The sequence below is a fragment of the Lepisosteus platostomus genome, chromosome 17 (genome assembly GCF_059453375.1).
Source record: "Lepisosteus platostomus isolate fLepPlt1 chromosome 17, fLepPlt1.hap1, whole genome shotgun sequence".
Taxonomy (NCBI): Eukaryota; Metazoa; Chordata; class Actinopteri; order Semionotiformes; family Lepisosteidae; genus Lepisosteus; species Lepisosteus platostomus.
In genome coordinates, this window is record NC_142627.1 from 5,302,713 (window position 1) to 5,315,177 (window position 12,465).

A 12,465-nucleotide genomic window follows, 5' to 3' on the forward strand; every position below is an offset into this window, starting at 1 on the left:
AATCAAAGCGCTTTACAGGTAATGGAGATCCCTTCCACCACCACCAATGTGCAGCCCCACCTGGATGATGCGACGGCAGCCATAGTGCATCAGAACGTTCACCACACATCAGCGATTAGTGGGGAGGAGAGCAGAGTAGTGAAGCCAATTCATAGATGGGCATTATTAGGAGGTCATGATTGGTAAAGGCCAAGGGGAAATTTGGCCAGGACGCCAGGGTTACACCTTGACTCTTTTTGAGAAACGCAGTGGGATTTTTAATGACCACAGAGAGTCAGGACTTCAGTTTTACGTCTCATCCGAAGGACAGTGCCTGTTTAACAGTATAGTGTCCTCATCTCTATACTGGGGCATTAGGACCCACATGGACTGCAGGGTGAGCGCCCCCTGCTGGCCTCACTAACACCTCTTCCAGCAGCAACCTTCGTTTTTTCCCAGGAGGGCTCACACCTGCTGAGCTTCAGTAGTCTGCCAGTTTTGAGTTGCAGGGTGATATGGCTGCTGGCTAATTTTGTTAAACAATGACATGCATCTAATTGTACCTTAATTAATATTAAAAAACACGAATCAACCAATTAGCACTGGATTCGGAGCCCTGTGACTAGCACAACCTGAAGGAAGGATCAGCCCCCTGCCTACTGTTTTTCTGTGGAATCACTCATCTTGAGAGAACAGTTCGGTTCATCTATCTGTACTGCAGCTTTTAATGTGAACATCATTTCCTCTTGGTTTATTCACTAAGTATGCTATAAGAATTACTTGTGTTCTCAGCTTCTATTGTAAAGTTCTTTTATTTAAGACTATAAAACATTATCAAACTCAAGATCAGATGCAGCAGCCAGAATTAACTGAAATGAATGGTGATGCGGAAAAAGGACAAAGCCAAGTCTTAACTGTCACTAATGAGAGGAGCCATTCAGCCTATCCAGCCTGCTTGTCATTAGTAGCTAATTGATTCAAAGATCTCGTCCAGCAGTTTCCTAACGAAGTCTGAGTATCGACCTGGCATAACCTGCCTGGGAGTCTTGTTCCACACTCTCACCACCCTTTGGTCGTTATTGGGTTTAAATGCACTTTCACTCAATCAGACGACGATTTTGTCATTCACTTAAAGCCTTTGCTTGATTTAATCTTTAAGTGTTGCATCGCTGTCTTAATTGAGTTCCTTACTTAACACTGATGGCAGGTCCTTAAGGCAAAAAACGAGGTTCACAGCGCTTCAGAAGTCACGCTTACTCCAGCTATTAAAATAATCTACATGAACAATACTCCAAGCCCTCTCAGCTCCCTTCTGTACTGCTGTGACGTACTGTACAGAAGATTTAATTCTCTGCAGGATGAAGGTTACATGTTAGCCAGGCGCTAAAACACAATTTAAATTTAAATTTAATTTAACAGGGCCGTAAAGTGCGCTAACTGGAACACAGTGTAGGAGCCCAAAGGGCTTTGGGTTCATCCAAGCACAGCACAGACAGGAGCAGGAGAGATAACAGCTCTGGTGAGAGTCAGCCATTGTTCAAGAAGTGTTTGTGTTCCGTTGGCAGTCGGCAGGACTAATGAGAGCTTTTTTAATTTCAGATGCTCGGGTGGATTAATCCTCTGATTAACATGGTCTGAAACATCGGGAGACATTGGAAGAACATTTTTATTTCCTAATATTACCATGGGTCATTAGGAAACTGTCCTGCAGAAACATTAGTAAGCACAAGCTAGGCATATTTTCACAGCTCCAGTCTCTGGCAATCCTCATGTCCCTTTGCTTCCAAAAGGACCGCCAAAGTGCTCACCAGACTCTTAGCATACTAAATAAGTACACACAGCTGAAAACGTTACAGAATCCTGTTTTTTTTAAGACAGCTGTGATTTTTTTCTGGGTTCCATGTTTCCTTCCATCCAGGAGAGCTGAAAGATATTTCTTGCCAGCCTGCTGAGGCACATTTCAAGATGACACTAATATTTTCTTTTTTACCTGACTACAGATTTTCAGCTCAAACCAGGTAGAAATTTAATTAAGAGTTTCGACTCGAGTAGCTGTAAATATCACCCCTCATCATGAGGGCAAGAGAGCACATCTGAGCACAGAGAATGGGTCTTTCAGAGAGTGAGAAGAATAGAGGTATTCTTGTCGATTTAAGCGAGTGAAAATCTTCATTTAAAGGATTTCGATAAAAAATTGTCTGGACAATGTATCTACGCTGACTGATAATTGTAAAAAATTTTCAAAATATTTAAATTAAATTTACAATCCTTATGTAACTGACCAGAAAAAATTAGAAAATGTAAAACCATAAATAAACGCATTAAGAAAACTTTAAATGATTGCTGAGGCCCTGCCATTAAGACAATTTTTTATCTTGGCTTTTAATTTCTTATAGCATTTAACGTCTTTAAAGAAACACTTAAAACCATGTTCACTCAGCTTCAGTACATCTTTCTTCATAAATATTTATGACACCAGGAGATACCGTCTCTGAGCTCAAATGCAGTTTCATTCATCAGGAAAAAAGCAAAAGACAAACCAGGTCTCTCCAGGGACGGGTTTTATTAAAAATGAGTAAATGCAAATAAAAATAACGTAAATACATGAAATAACAAAAATGACATAACGCATGAAATAACAAAAATAAATAATAGTGTTCTTGCAAAACAAAAAATAAAAAAATCAAAACACTGATAAGAACAAACATGTAAACAATCTGAACAACTTTTAAAAGAGTACCGAACACTTTGCTGTTATCTGTGTCCTTATCATGTCCTGGTCCTGGCACACTGGAACACCATGAGGCATCGCGTCATGCCCAGGACAGGAGCAAGCTTAGGTTCAGTTTTGGTTTTATTTTTCCTTGTACTTCATCTTTTTAAGTCTTGAAAGCCTCTGAAACTTTCACATCTCAGGAACGCCCAAGAACAGAAGGATCACAGTCAGGGTAAAATGTGCAAAATGAAAGATGTTCTTCCCCACTGTGGGTTCATTCCTTGCAGGTTTCTCATTTTTCCTGTTTCCGATTTAATACCGGGCACTTAGTGACATTATACACTATTATACCAAACAGAAAGAAACTGCATCTCTTTTTTCTGGTACCTATTTTACTATTGCTTAAATCTCTAAAACAGAAGAGCTATCTTGAATTTTATTTTCTACTGCACATGGCTACACAATGAAAGGCCTGAAAAAACAGATTATGAAAATGTTCATGTAAAGAAAAGAAAGCAGCAAAATCTCTTGTGTTCAGGAGGACTTCATTTACATTAGAGAGGCTCCTGTCAGAAAGCAGGAAATTTGTATGAGTTTTAACAGACAAGCAAGGCAGGAATAGCTGCAGAGTTTTAACATTTTCCTTAACAAATCGCAGAATAATGCACTACACAGCATGGCTCCAGCAGACTTTGGTTCGACCGACGGCATGCAGTCTCGACGGCTGGGACAGATCCACGGTTCATACTCCGTTAAGCCTTTGTCTGAAAGCTGTGCTGTTGTGCACAGAAAGTGATAGAAAACCCTTCTGTTATCTGGCACTCTTGGCACCCAGGTCCAGTCTGGCCATATTCGCACACAGAATCTGAGAACCAGAAACTCATCATAGACAGAAGTGCTGTGTCTGACCAGGAGGCCCTAGACTGCAATCCAGCACTTCTGTCTGAAGTAAACATATTAATCACACTGCACTGATGGCATAAAGCATTCTTTCCAGTTTCAAAAAATAAAAACAAGAAAAAGGAACAGATAGACAAAAAACATGTACAATGTAATTTTACACTTATCTTCAAATATTTCTTTAAACAAGCAGCCAATCTGCTCAATAAACAGATCTAAACAGATTGAAAATCCATTTACTTTGCTTATGGGTGAACAAATTTGTTTTCATTTTTGTCATTTATTTTCTTCAGAGCCTTTTAAAAAGGCAAGACCCACTTAAAGTCAACATATTAGCTCTCACAACAGCACAAAGCTCTTCCAGGTAAATTCAGAAAATTTGTCTTGTACAAAATCAGGCAGTAGATTAAATCGCACATTTACCTCACAGCGCTGGGCCTGTTGTATAGCCACCGTAAATCAAGTCATGAAGTAAATGCAAGTAATAAAACTGCAAATGTTAAGAGTTTTTACATTTTATTTTATGAAAGTAATGTTTTTTTCATAAATGCTACAACTCTACTGTTTGTACTTCTCTACACTTAACAAGCGTGACCCTGTTCTCAGCAGGCCAGCGTGCCAGGCCCGGGCGGGGACAGAGACGGTCCCATGCAGATGGTTGATCTGCTGCAGATCCCTGTGCCAGTGGGGCTGTTCCGCTGCGCCCAGCTGACGTATGAGCAGCGCCATGCCTTCCCTGTGGAGCAGACTGACTAGCTCCAACAGCAGGTTAACTGAAGAGCAGCAGACAGACCTGTGCTCCTCTCCCGCAGGAAGAGCGAGGAGACGAGTCTGCCGGTGGAGATGGCGTCGGGGCCCGAGAGCTCGGCTGCGTTCCCGCATCGGCCCCATCGGCAGGGGCTTCCTCTCCCTCTCCGTGAGCTAGGTGGCGTAAAAACAAACTCACGGTCCCGTCGAACGGGTCAGAGCGGAACTCATCTGCACGCGTTGCGCAAGCTGGACCAGCCTCAGGAGAGCGATCTCGTGGCGCGCGGCGGCCGGGTGCAGGGGTCTGGCCCCGGGGCCGGAGCAGAGCATCTGGCCGTGCGCGACGGGGCCAAGCCTGCTGGCGTCTGCTGTCCAGTCATTTAGCTCACAGACCGGTCGTCCCCCGACGGTCCTCGAGGGGTCTGAAGTACTTCCTCCCCGTCTGAACGAGGTGAGAGCCAGAGTCACAGAGGACTTGTGCATTTCTTTCTCGGGAAAGACAAAAACAGGAGCCCTCTTGGCGGTTTATGCGTCTGGGTGAGAGGATGCGAATGGAGACGGAAGTAGCCTCTGGTCAGGAGTCGAGAAGAAGGGAAGGGAAAATGACAGGTTGGTATATGAAGGACAGAAGAGGACGGGCACTCCAGCGGCTCGCCTGCAGGACGGCGGAGACGCGTCACTCCTGCACGACGGAGCTCTCCTCCTCCCCGCTGGGGTTGAAGCGGTTGAAGTGGAGGCTGAAGTCCCGCTCCGACTCCATGCTCTCCAGCTCCGAGGAGCCCGAGACCTGCGGGGCCCTGCTGCCGGACGCCCGGGGGCCCGGCTTGGCCAGAACGGGGCTGGTCAGGCCCAGGCTGCTCAGCGCGTCCAGGGTGCCGTCGGGATCCACCATCACGTTGATGACTTTCAGAGACAGAATAATGGGAAGAAATGAACTTTTCAAGGTGACCGCTCTTAAATCTCAGGCACTCATTTCTTCCGCTCAGTGACCCACAGTAAACCCACACTGCAGTGTCCAGCAGCCTGGGACTCCTGCCTCAGAATCACAACATACTGCCGGTCTGCGGTGTCTGCATACAATCAAAGAGCTACTTTTGCTTGACACTACAGTTCAGCATCAACTGAAACAGACACACCTAGTACACATTTATCCATCCATTTTCTAACCACTTTATCCAATTCAGCTATGGGGGGGACGCCAGTCCATCTCAGGGCACACACTCACACCAGGGCCAATTCTCCCAGAAGCCAATGAACCCACAAGCATGTCTTGGGAGTGTGGGAGGAAACTAGAGCACCCAGAGGAAACCCACTGGAATAAGGGGAGAACATACGAACTCCACACAGAGAGCACCCCGGGAATGGACTGCGGGACAGAGCTGCCTGTACACATTTACACAGTATGTATTTCCAGTGGGAAGGACGTGGGCTGCACAGTGACTGAACCTGCTAACCCAGCGCACAGCTGGGCCACAGTCCCCGATACTCAGCAGATTGCTCTGAGCTCCGTGGACTGTGTTGCTGAGAGACGCCTTGGCAGGGCTGCGGGGTCAGGAAGCCCAGCTGGACACTGACGTTCATGCTCTTACCTTGCAGCTGCTTTTCCACCCTCTTCAGCTCCTGCAGGATTGATGAGATCTCCTGCACGGCACGAGGCGCAGAGAAAAACAGGAAATAATTACAAAATAGGAGATGATTGGCCACAAGTTATTGATTAAGAGATTCCTGTTTGACACTTTTGCCAGGGGGCCTAATTTAATTCATGTTCTCCAGTGTCATTTAAAATGAGGACTGTTAATTTATATAAACAGAATTTGAAAGCAACTAGTTTTATTTTCTAGTGTGAATAAAAATACCACACTCAGCCCAGGTAATGCCACAGAAGCACACTGTGAGCACAACCCTGCAAATACAGCCTGCGCCTCTCAAATTGATCACTTGTTATACATGTGGGGTGGATGGCGCAAGGTGGCAGGTGCATAAAAGCACAACATTTTGTTGGGCTATTATCCCTGTCAACCCAAAATGACTCTGTACTGTACTTTTAAACCTTAAACTTTTAAAATAAGCAAACAATTTCAAAAGATTTTAAACATCATTTATTATTTTTCATCTGATTAGAAATGTTCGATCTTCTTTCTTGGTCTTGATCTGCTTTAGGATAGATAACGTTTCCCCATGTAGAGCACCTGCAGCTCTGCTGTACAGCAGATACAGTTTCCCATGTAAAGCACCTGGAGCTCTGCTTTAGAGCAGATACAGTTTCCCCATGTAGAGCAGATACAGGTTCCCAGGTAGAGCACCTCCAGCTCTGCTGTGGTGACACTACAATGTGTGGCTGTGCTGCACTAGTCACTTGACCTCAGACTATCTTCATATGATGTCAACATGACAAGATATTGGAGGTCCACTGCTTGTCTAACAGGGTTGAAACTGAAAGGAAAAGGTTTCAGGCACCCGATTTTACACCATCAAGGAGAAATTTACTGCTTCCTGCAGAGAAGCAGAAGGCAATGTTCTTTTGCTTTAATCTGTGTTCATCATCAAATGCAAGGTTGGTATAAGCAGTGACAGGTTATCCATCTTCCTCTTTAAAGCAATCCCCTAACGCTCTGCTGTTGTTACCCATCATCTTTAAATGGCCTTGATAGGAGCAGAAAGTCACCAAGGGATTGTGTGAAGCTGAGAATCTGAAAAGCTGTGTCACACACTGCTTACTTAATGCCTATTTATTTGAAATCAGAGGCTCCCTCCTGCTTCCCAAGCGAGAGCTGTTACAGCAGATTCATCAGCTGCTCTTGGTCTGAGTGGAACATTCATTATCTTGCCGGAAGATGAGTAATGTGTCCTCAAGTCACATGAATAGCATCTTGCCATGACCTGCCTGGGGTCTTGCAGCTCCAGGGTGGAGCACAATCAATACGTAGTCAATTCATCATCCAGTCACATCGCACAGCAGCAATGCAAAATAAAAGTTTGATGCCTGATGAAAGTTTGTTTTCTGACACAGAAGACTATAGTGACGGTGCGATTAGAAGCAAATTTTCCTGATGGCAGTGAAAGCGATAACTGCTGTTTGTCTGAGGATGCACGCGCCCAAGACCGCCGCTCTGTCCGGCTGCTGCAGGGCTGCGGGATGAGGGCCAGTGAGCTGGGAGAACTGATCATGCACACTTCCAAAGACGAGGGCTACAACTGTTAAAACAGAGGGTGGTTTCTGATTCTGAAAAAGGCGCTGGAGGAAAACAGAGGTACTCCCAACTCTTCTGATGAAGGATATTGTGTTGAAGGAACTATTGTTTGCAGGTGATCTTAGCTGCTGTCTTGTCACAGACTGAGATTTGTGAGGACAAATAAACTAGTAGAGCAATGTGGTTTTAGTAGTGTGTCAACAGCAGCTGTTTCCCACAGAATAAAAGAGTTTTCATTCCAGAGAGTGAATGAACAAATACATACATATAGTAGATACTCATTCTGTTTTTGCATTTTTGCCAAGTGCCAAATGACAATTTCTAATTGATTAAGCAACATCTGGTAGTTCTATTGGAGGGGTGGGTCACTCGAGGCCAGTTTGCTGATGAGTGGTCACTGATGAGCTCCCGGTTTCTATCTGAGATGTACGCACTGTCTCTGAGCAAGACAGTCTCATTCTACAGCCCTTATCAAATTAGGGCTTAGCAGAGGACTGAATCGCCTGCTGTCTTGTAATAGGAAGGGCTGTCAGAGGAGTTGCTACAAGAACGAGCTGTGACACAGATACACTGCACTTTGCAGTAGCCTGCTCACACTTTCCCATCCCATTAAAGAGTTTTCCAGCTGTGTCAGCCAGCCACGGGATAATCTCAGCCAGGAATCCGTACACTGAAGTTGACGATAGTTCCTGTTAGGTAAGTTAAAACTGATCTTTTCTATCTCAGCCCTTACCACTGAACCACTGCGTCTAAAAAAATATTAATTATTCAGGATTCAGAAGTGGGCAGCCAAGAGTATTGTGGTGACTGTGTGTTTGTCATTTTATATCATTATAAAAGCGACAAATCAGCAAAGGAATCTTGCTGAGGGAGAGAGATGAGGGCATCACTTTGCATTATTTTACGGGGCTTTTAGTGGCTACAGAACCAAGATGTCTGACATTGCTTCTCAATCATCTCAGCAATCTGGTAAAGACGGACCTCCGGAGGAAACTGAAGAGGGCTGAGTCAGTCGCGGTTAAGCTATGTGGCTGACATGACATGAACCTTGACATCCGATCTAAAAAAATTCAAAGAAAAGTACAAGCAAAATCAAAACCAGCGTTATTCTGGACTTGAAAGTGGTTGCTCCAAATGGCTATCCCAATAAATCAAATCTGTTGAGTTCCTGCTGAATGAATGAATGAACGCTGAGCTCTGTGACATCATGTATATCACAAGTACAAACAATTTGTTTTTCTCACCTTGTTTGAAGTTTTAAGAAGAGGCATATCGCTCTCGGCCCGCAACTTGTTCTCTATTTCATCCCAGTTCCTGTCCTTGTCCTTAAATAATATTCTAGAAAGGAATGAAAACATAAATTTTAAGAAGCGCATGACTGCCTTCCTCAGTCCTTAAAGCCAGAAAACTCAACATCCATCATATCAGACTGGCAGAGACCAGGTGCTGCGCAAGACATTTCCTAATCGAGAAGCAGAGAATTCAGACTGGGAGCCAGAGCAAGGAAATGCTTCGAATCTTTACCTTCATCAATTATGTGGTACGTTTGTCCCACCTAAAGGACCAGCACCGTAACGGTGAGAGGGATTTCAGACAGTTACAGGTCTTGGCGTGATTAGCTCGTCGGTGTGTTAATAGCCGAGCGCGTGGGCAGTGGTCCTCAAGAGGGATGCCCATGAGGAAGAGTATGCTGCTGAACAGCGATGACCCTCGAGAGCTACAGCACAGTGCTGCACCAAGGCCAGCTCACACACCCCGTAATGTAATGAAATGTTTCTTTATTAGCCCTATACAATTTCTTGCATTAGGAATTCGTCTTTTCGCATACCCCAGCTTTTCTCCATGGAGACACAGACACACAGACAGGGAGGGAAGCTTGGGGTCAGAGCGCAGGGTCTGCCATTGTACAGTGTCCCTGGAGCAGTTGGGGTTAAGGGCCTTGCTCAGGGGCCCAACGGAGTAGGATTCCTCTGCCGGCCGCGGGATTTGAACCGGCAACCTTCCAGCCACAGGCGCAGATCCTGAGCCACAGAGCCACTGCTCCACCCCTCCCCCACGGCCTGGCACCCCCTCCCCCCTCAATCAACCACACCATTGCCACTGCTCATTCATCACCTCACTGATCTCTCAACGCAACGGCTTCCACTTTGTCTCGCACAAAATAAATTAAAGTCTTTCCCTTTATTCAGTACAGCTGATTAGAAGTTAATGAGTTTTTTTTTTACAAGCAAGCAGTCTGAATAAAAAAACATGAACAGTAAAGGACATTTAATTGCTTTAACTAAACCACTGTAAATATAATAGAGAAATCTGTCTTTGCCAGTATGCCAATGAAAGCACATGCCAGAGACAAGCAAATTCTTGAATTAATATAGTCAAACCACCCCCGAGTTCCATTTTGTAAAATGTTTATACAGTAAGTAGCTAAGGTGGATGTTAATAATGTCACTGAGTTCAGACAATACTTTAAAACCAGTTATAATGACAGTGCTTGCCTTGTGCAAGCAATATGTTATTGCTTAGTCTTTGATAAAAACACACAAGATGTAAAAGCTTAAGTTCTGCCTGACTTTGAATACACTGTGAAGAACTCATAAGTGATGTGATGAAATGGAAATTGTAGTGGTACAGTTATTCAGTTACACAGTGCTAAATTAACAAATGGACATCAAATATTGGAACAAGAGCTGTACTGCAAACCGAGGCATCTTGCCAGAGGAGCCTAGCAAAGGCAATTCTTGAATACCACAGGTACTTGAATACTAAAGAGCACTCATCTCAGCTTCAGCAAGGTGGGGTTTCCACACAGCTCAGGGATAATTTTATCCAGTTCACTGAGCACCCATCACGACAGGGTTACCTGATTTTGCCCGCTGTCTTGTCCACAGACTGCCTTATCTTCGTTGAGAGCTGGGCCACCGATGTCAGCAGCAGGCTGTCCAGCACCGCCTGGGGAGGAGGAAGGCTCACGTCACAGGGGTACGGACCTCTCGTGGCACAGCGGCGCAACCTTCTGCGGGTCGTGTTCACCCTCCCCCCGCCTGCCTGTGCCCTGTTTCTGGCTCCCCCGACAGCCTGCATGAGCCGGAAGAGTCGCCCCACAAGCCTGCCTCCGATCCCCGAGGAGGCGGACAGGAACCAAAACATGCAGAGTCCCAACCGGACCCAGGACTTAGAGCCGTGGGGCAGCAGAGATATTAACCGTGCCACCATGAGCTGCCAGCTTGCAGCTCCAGCACAGCACAGTGTCAAAGGTGAAAGGGCACAGTGAGCAGTCAGGCCTCTAAAGAAAGTTCTCCGTCATCGTAAAGTGCTTTCGAAGGCTTCAATTCTCCTTTATGTCTGACTGCAGGCTTGAAGTGACACCAGTAGCACTGGGCCCTGCGTGTCCTGCACTGACAGATCAGGGGCTCAGGGGTTTGGCCCAGTGGTCCACTGGCACTTTATAGTGAGAAACGTTTAAAGAGGAAAGTAAAATCTTCTGCAATCTTTACTGCAACTCAATAAGGTGAGTCAGGGTTTCAGAAGATATCCTTTACACCAGGGGTGCCCAACAAGTCGATCTCAATCGACTGTGCTTGCTAGTTGATTGATCAGAAGAAATAAATAAAAAATAAATGGCTATTTGACTATTTATTTTTTTTGATAGCCAAAAAAATCATTCAGATCTGTGCATGTAATGTTTCATATAATTTTACTGTCCTTGTGTGTGTTTAACCCTTGGCGAATGGGTTGTAAATGTCTCTTCCCTGAGTGCTGGCTGACACTGGAAAAAAGGCTACAGGAGCTCTGTAAATAAATAAGTGTTGTGTGTGCTACCCAAGACCAGTCTCTTGGTTATTGCTGCACGAACCCCACATTCGCTACATGGCATAGTGGAGAGAAATACAGTGCCTTGCGAAAGTATTCGGCCCCCTTGAACTTTTCAACCTTTTGCCACATTTCAGGCTTCAAACATAAAGATATAAATTTTTTATTTTATGTGAAGAATCACCAACAAGTGGGACACAATTGTGAAGTGGAACGAAATCTATTGGATTTTTGAAACTTTTTTAACTAATAAAAAAATGAAAAGTGGGGCGTGCAAAATTATTCGGCCCCCTTGCGTTAATACTTTGTATAGCCACCTTTTGCTGCGATTACAGCTGCAAGTCGCTTGGGGTATGTCTCTATCAGTTTTGCACATCGAGAGACTGAAATTCTTGCCCATTCTTCCTTGCAAAACAGCTCGAGCTCAGTGAGGTTGGATGGAGAGCGTTTGTGAACAGCAGTTTTCAGCTCTTTCCACAGATTCTCGATTGGATTCAGGTCTGGACTTTGACTTGGCCATTCAAACACCTGGATACGTTTATTTGTGAACCATTCCTTTGTAGATTTTGCTGTATGTTTGGGATCATTGTCTTGTTGGAAGATAAATCTCCGTCCCAGTTTCAGGTCTTTTGCAGACTCCAACAGGTTTTCATCCAGAATGGTCCTGTATTTGGCTGCATCCATCTTCCCCTCAATTTTAACCATCTTCCCTGTCCCTGCTGAAGAAAAGCAGGCCCAAACCATGATGCTGCCACCACCATGTTTGACAGTGGGGATGGTGTGTTGAGGGTGATGAGCTGTGTTGCTTTTACGCCAAACATATCGTTTTGCATTGTGGCCAAAAAGTTCAATTTTGGTTTCATCTGACCAGAGCACCTTCTTCCACATGTTTGGGGTGTCTCCCAGGTGGCTTGTGGCAAACTTTAGACGAGACTTTTTATGGATATCTTTGAGAAATGGCTTTCTTCTTGCCACTCTTCCATAAAGGCCAGATTTGTGCAGTGTAAGACTGATTGTTGTCCTATGGACAGACTCTCCCACCTCAGCTGTAGTTCTCTGCAGTTCATCCAGAGTGATCATGGGCCTCTTGGCTGCATCTCTGATCAGTCTTCTCCTTGTCTG

General features: G+C 45.0%; 1 protein-coding gene across 13 annotated transcripts in view; it reads right to left on the reverse strand.

The window, feature by feature from the left end:
• Positions 1-2,523: 2,523 nt before the first annotated feature.
• Positions 2,524-12,465, reverse strand: part of cep170aa (centrosomal protein 170Aa) — a 61,836-nt gene continuing 51,894 nt past the window's right edge. For all 13 annotated transcript variants that reach the window (XM_088610383.1, XM_088610373.1, XM_088610377.1 and 10 more), the window contains 4 exons: positions 10,394-10,482; positions 8,778-8,871; positions 5,932-5,983; positions 2,524-5,245 (listed from right to left, as the gene is read on the reverse strand). In XM_088610383.1, coding sequence (XP_088466509.1) covers positions 5,019-5,245; positions 5,932-5,983; positions 8,778-8,871; positions 10,394-10,482 — 462 coding nt within the window. In that variant the 3' untranslated portion in view covers positions 2,524-5,018. The remainder of the gene's footprint in view (positions 5,246-5,931; positions 5,984-8,777; positions 8,872-10,393; positions 10,483-12,465) is intronic.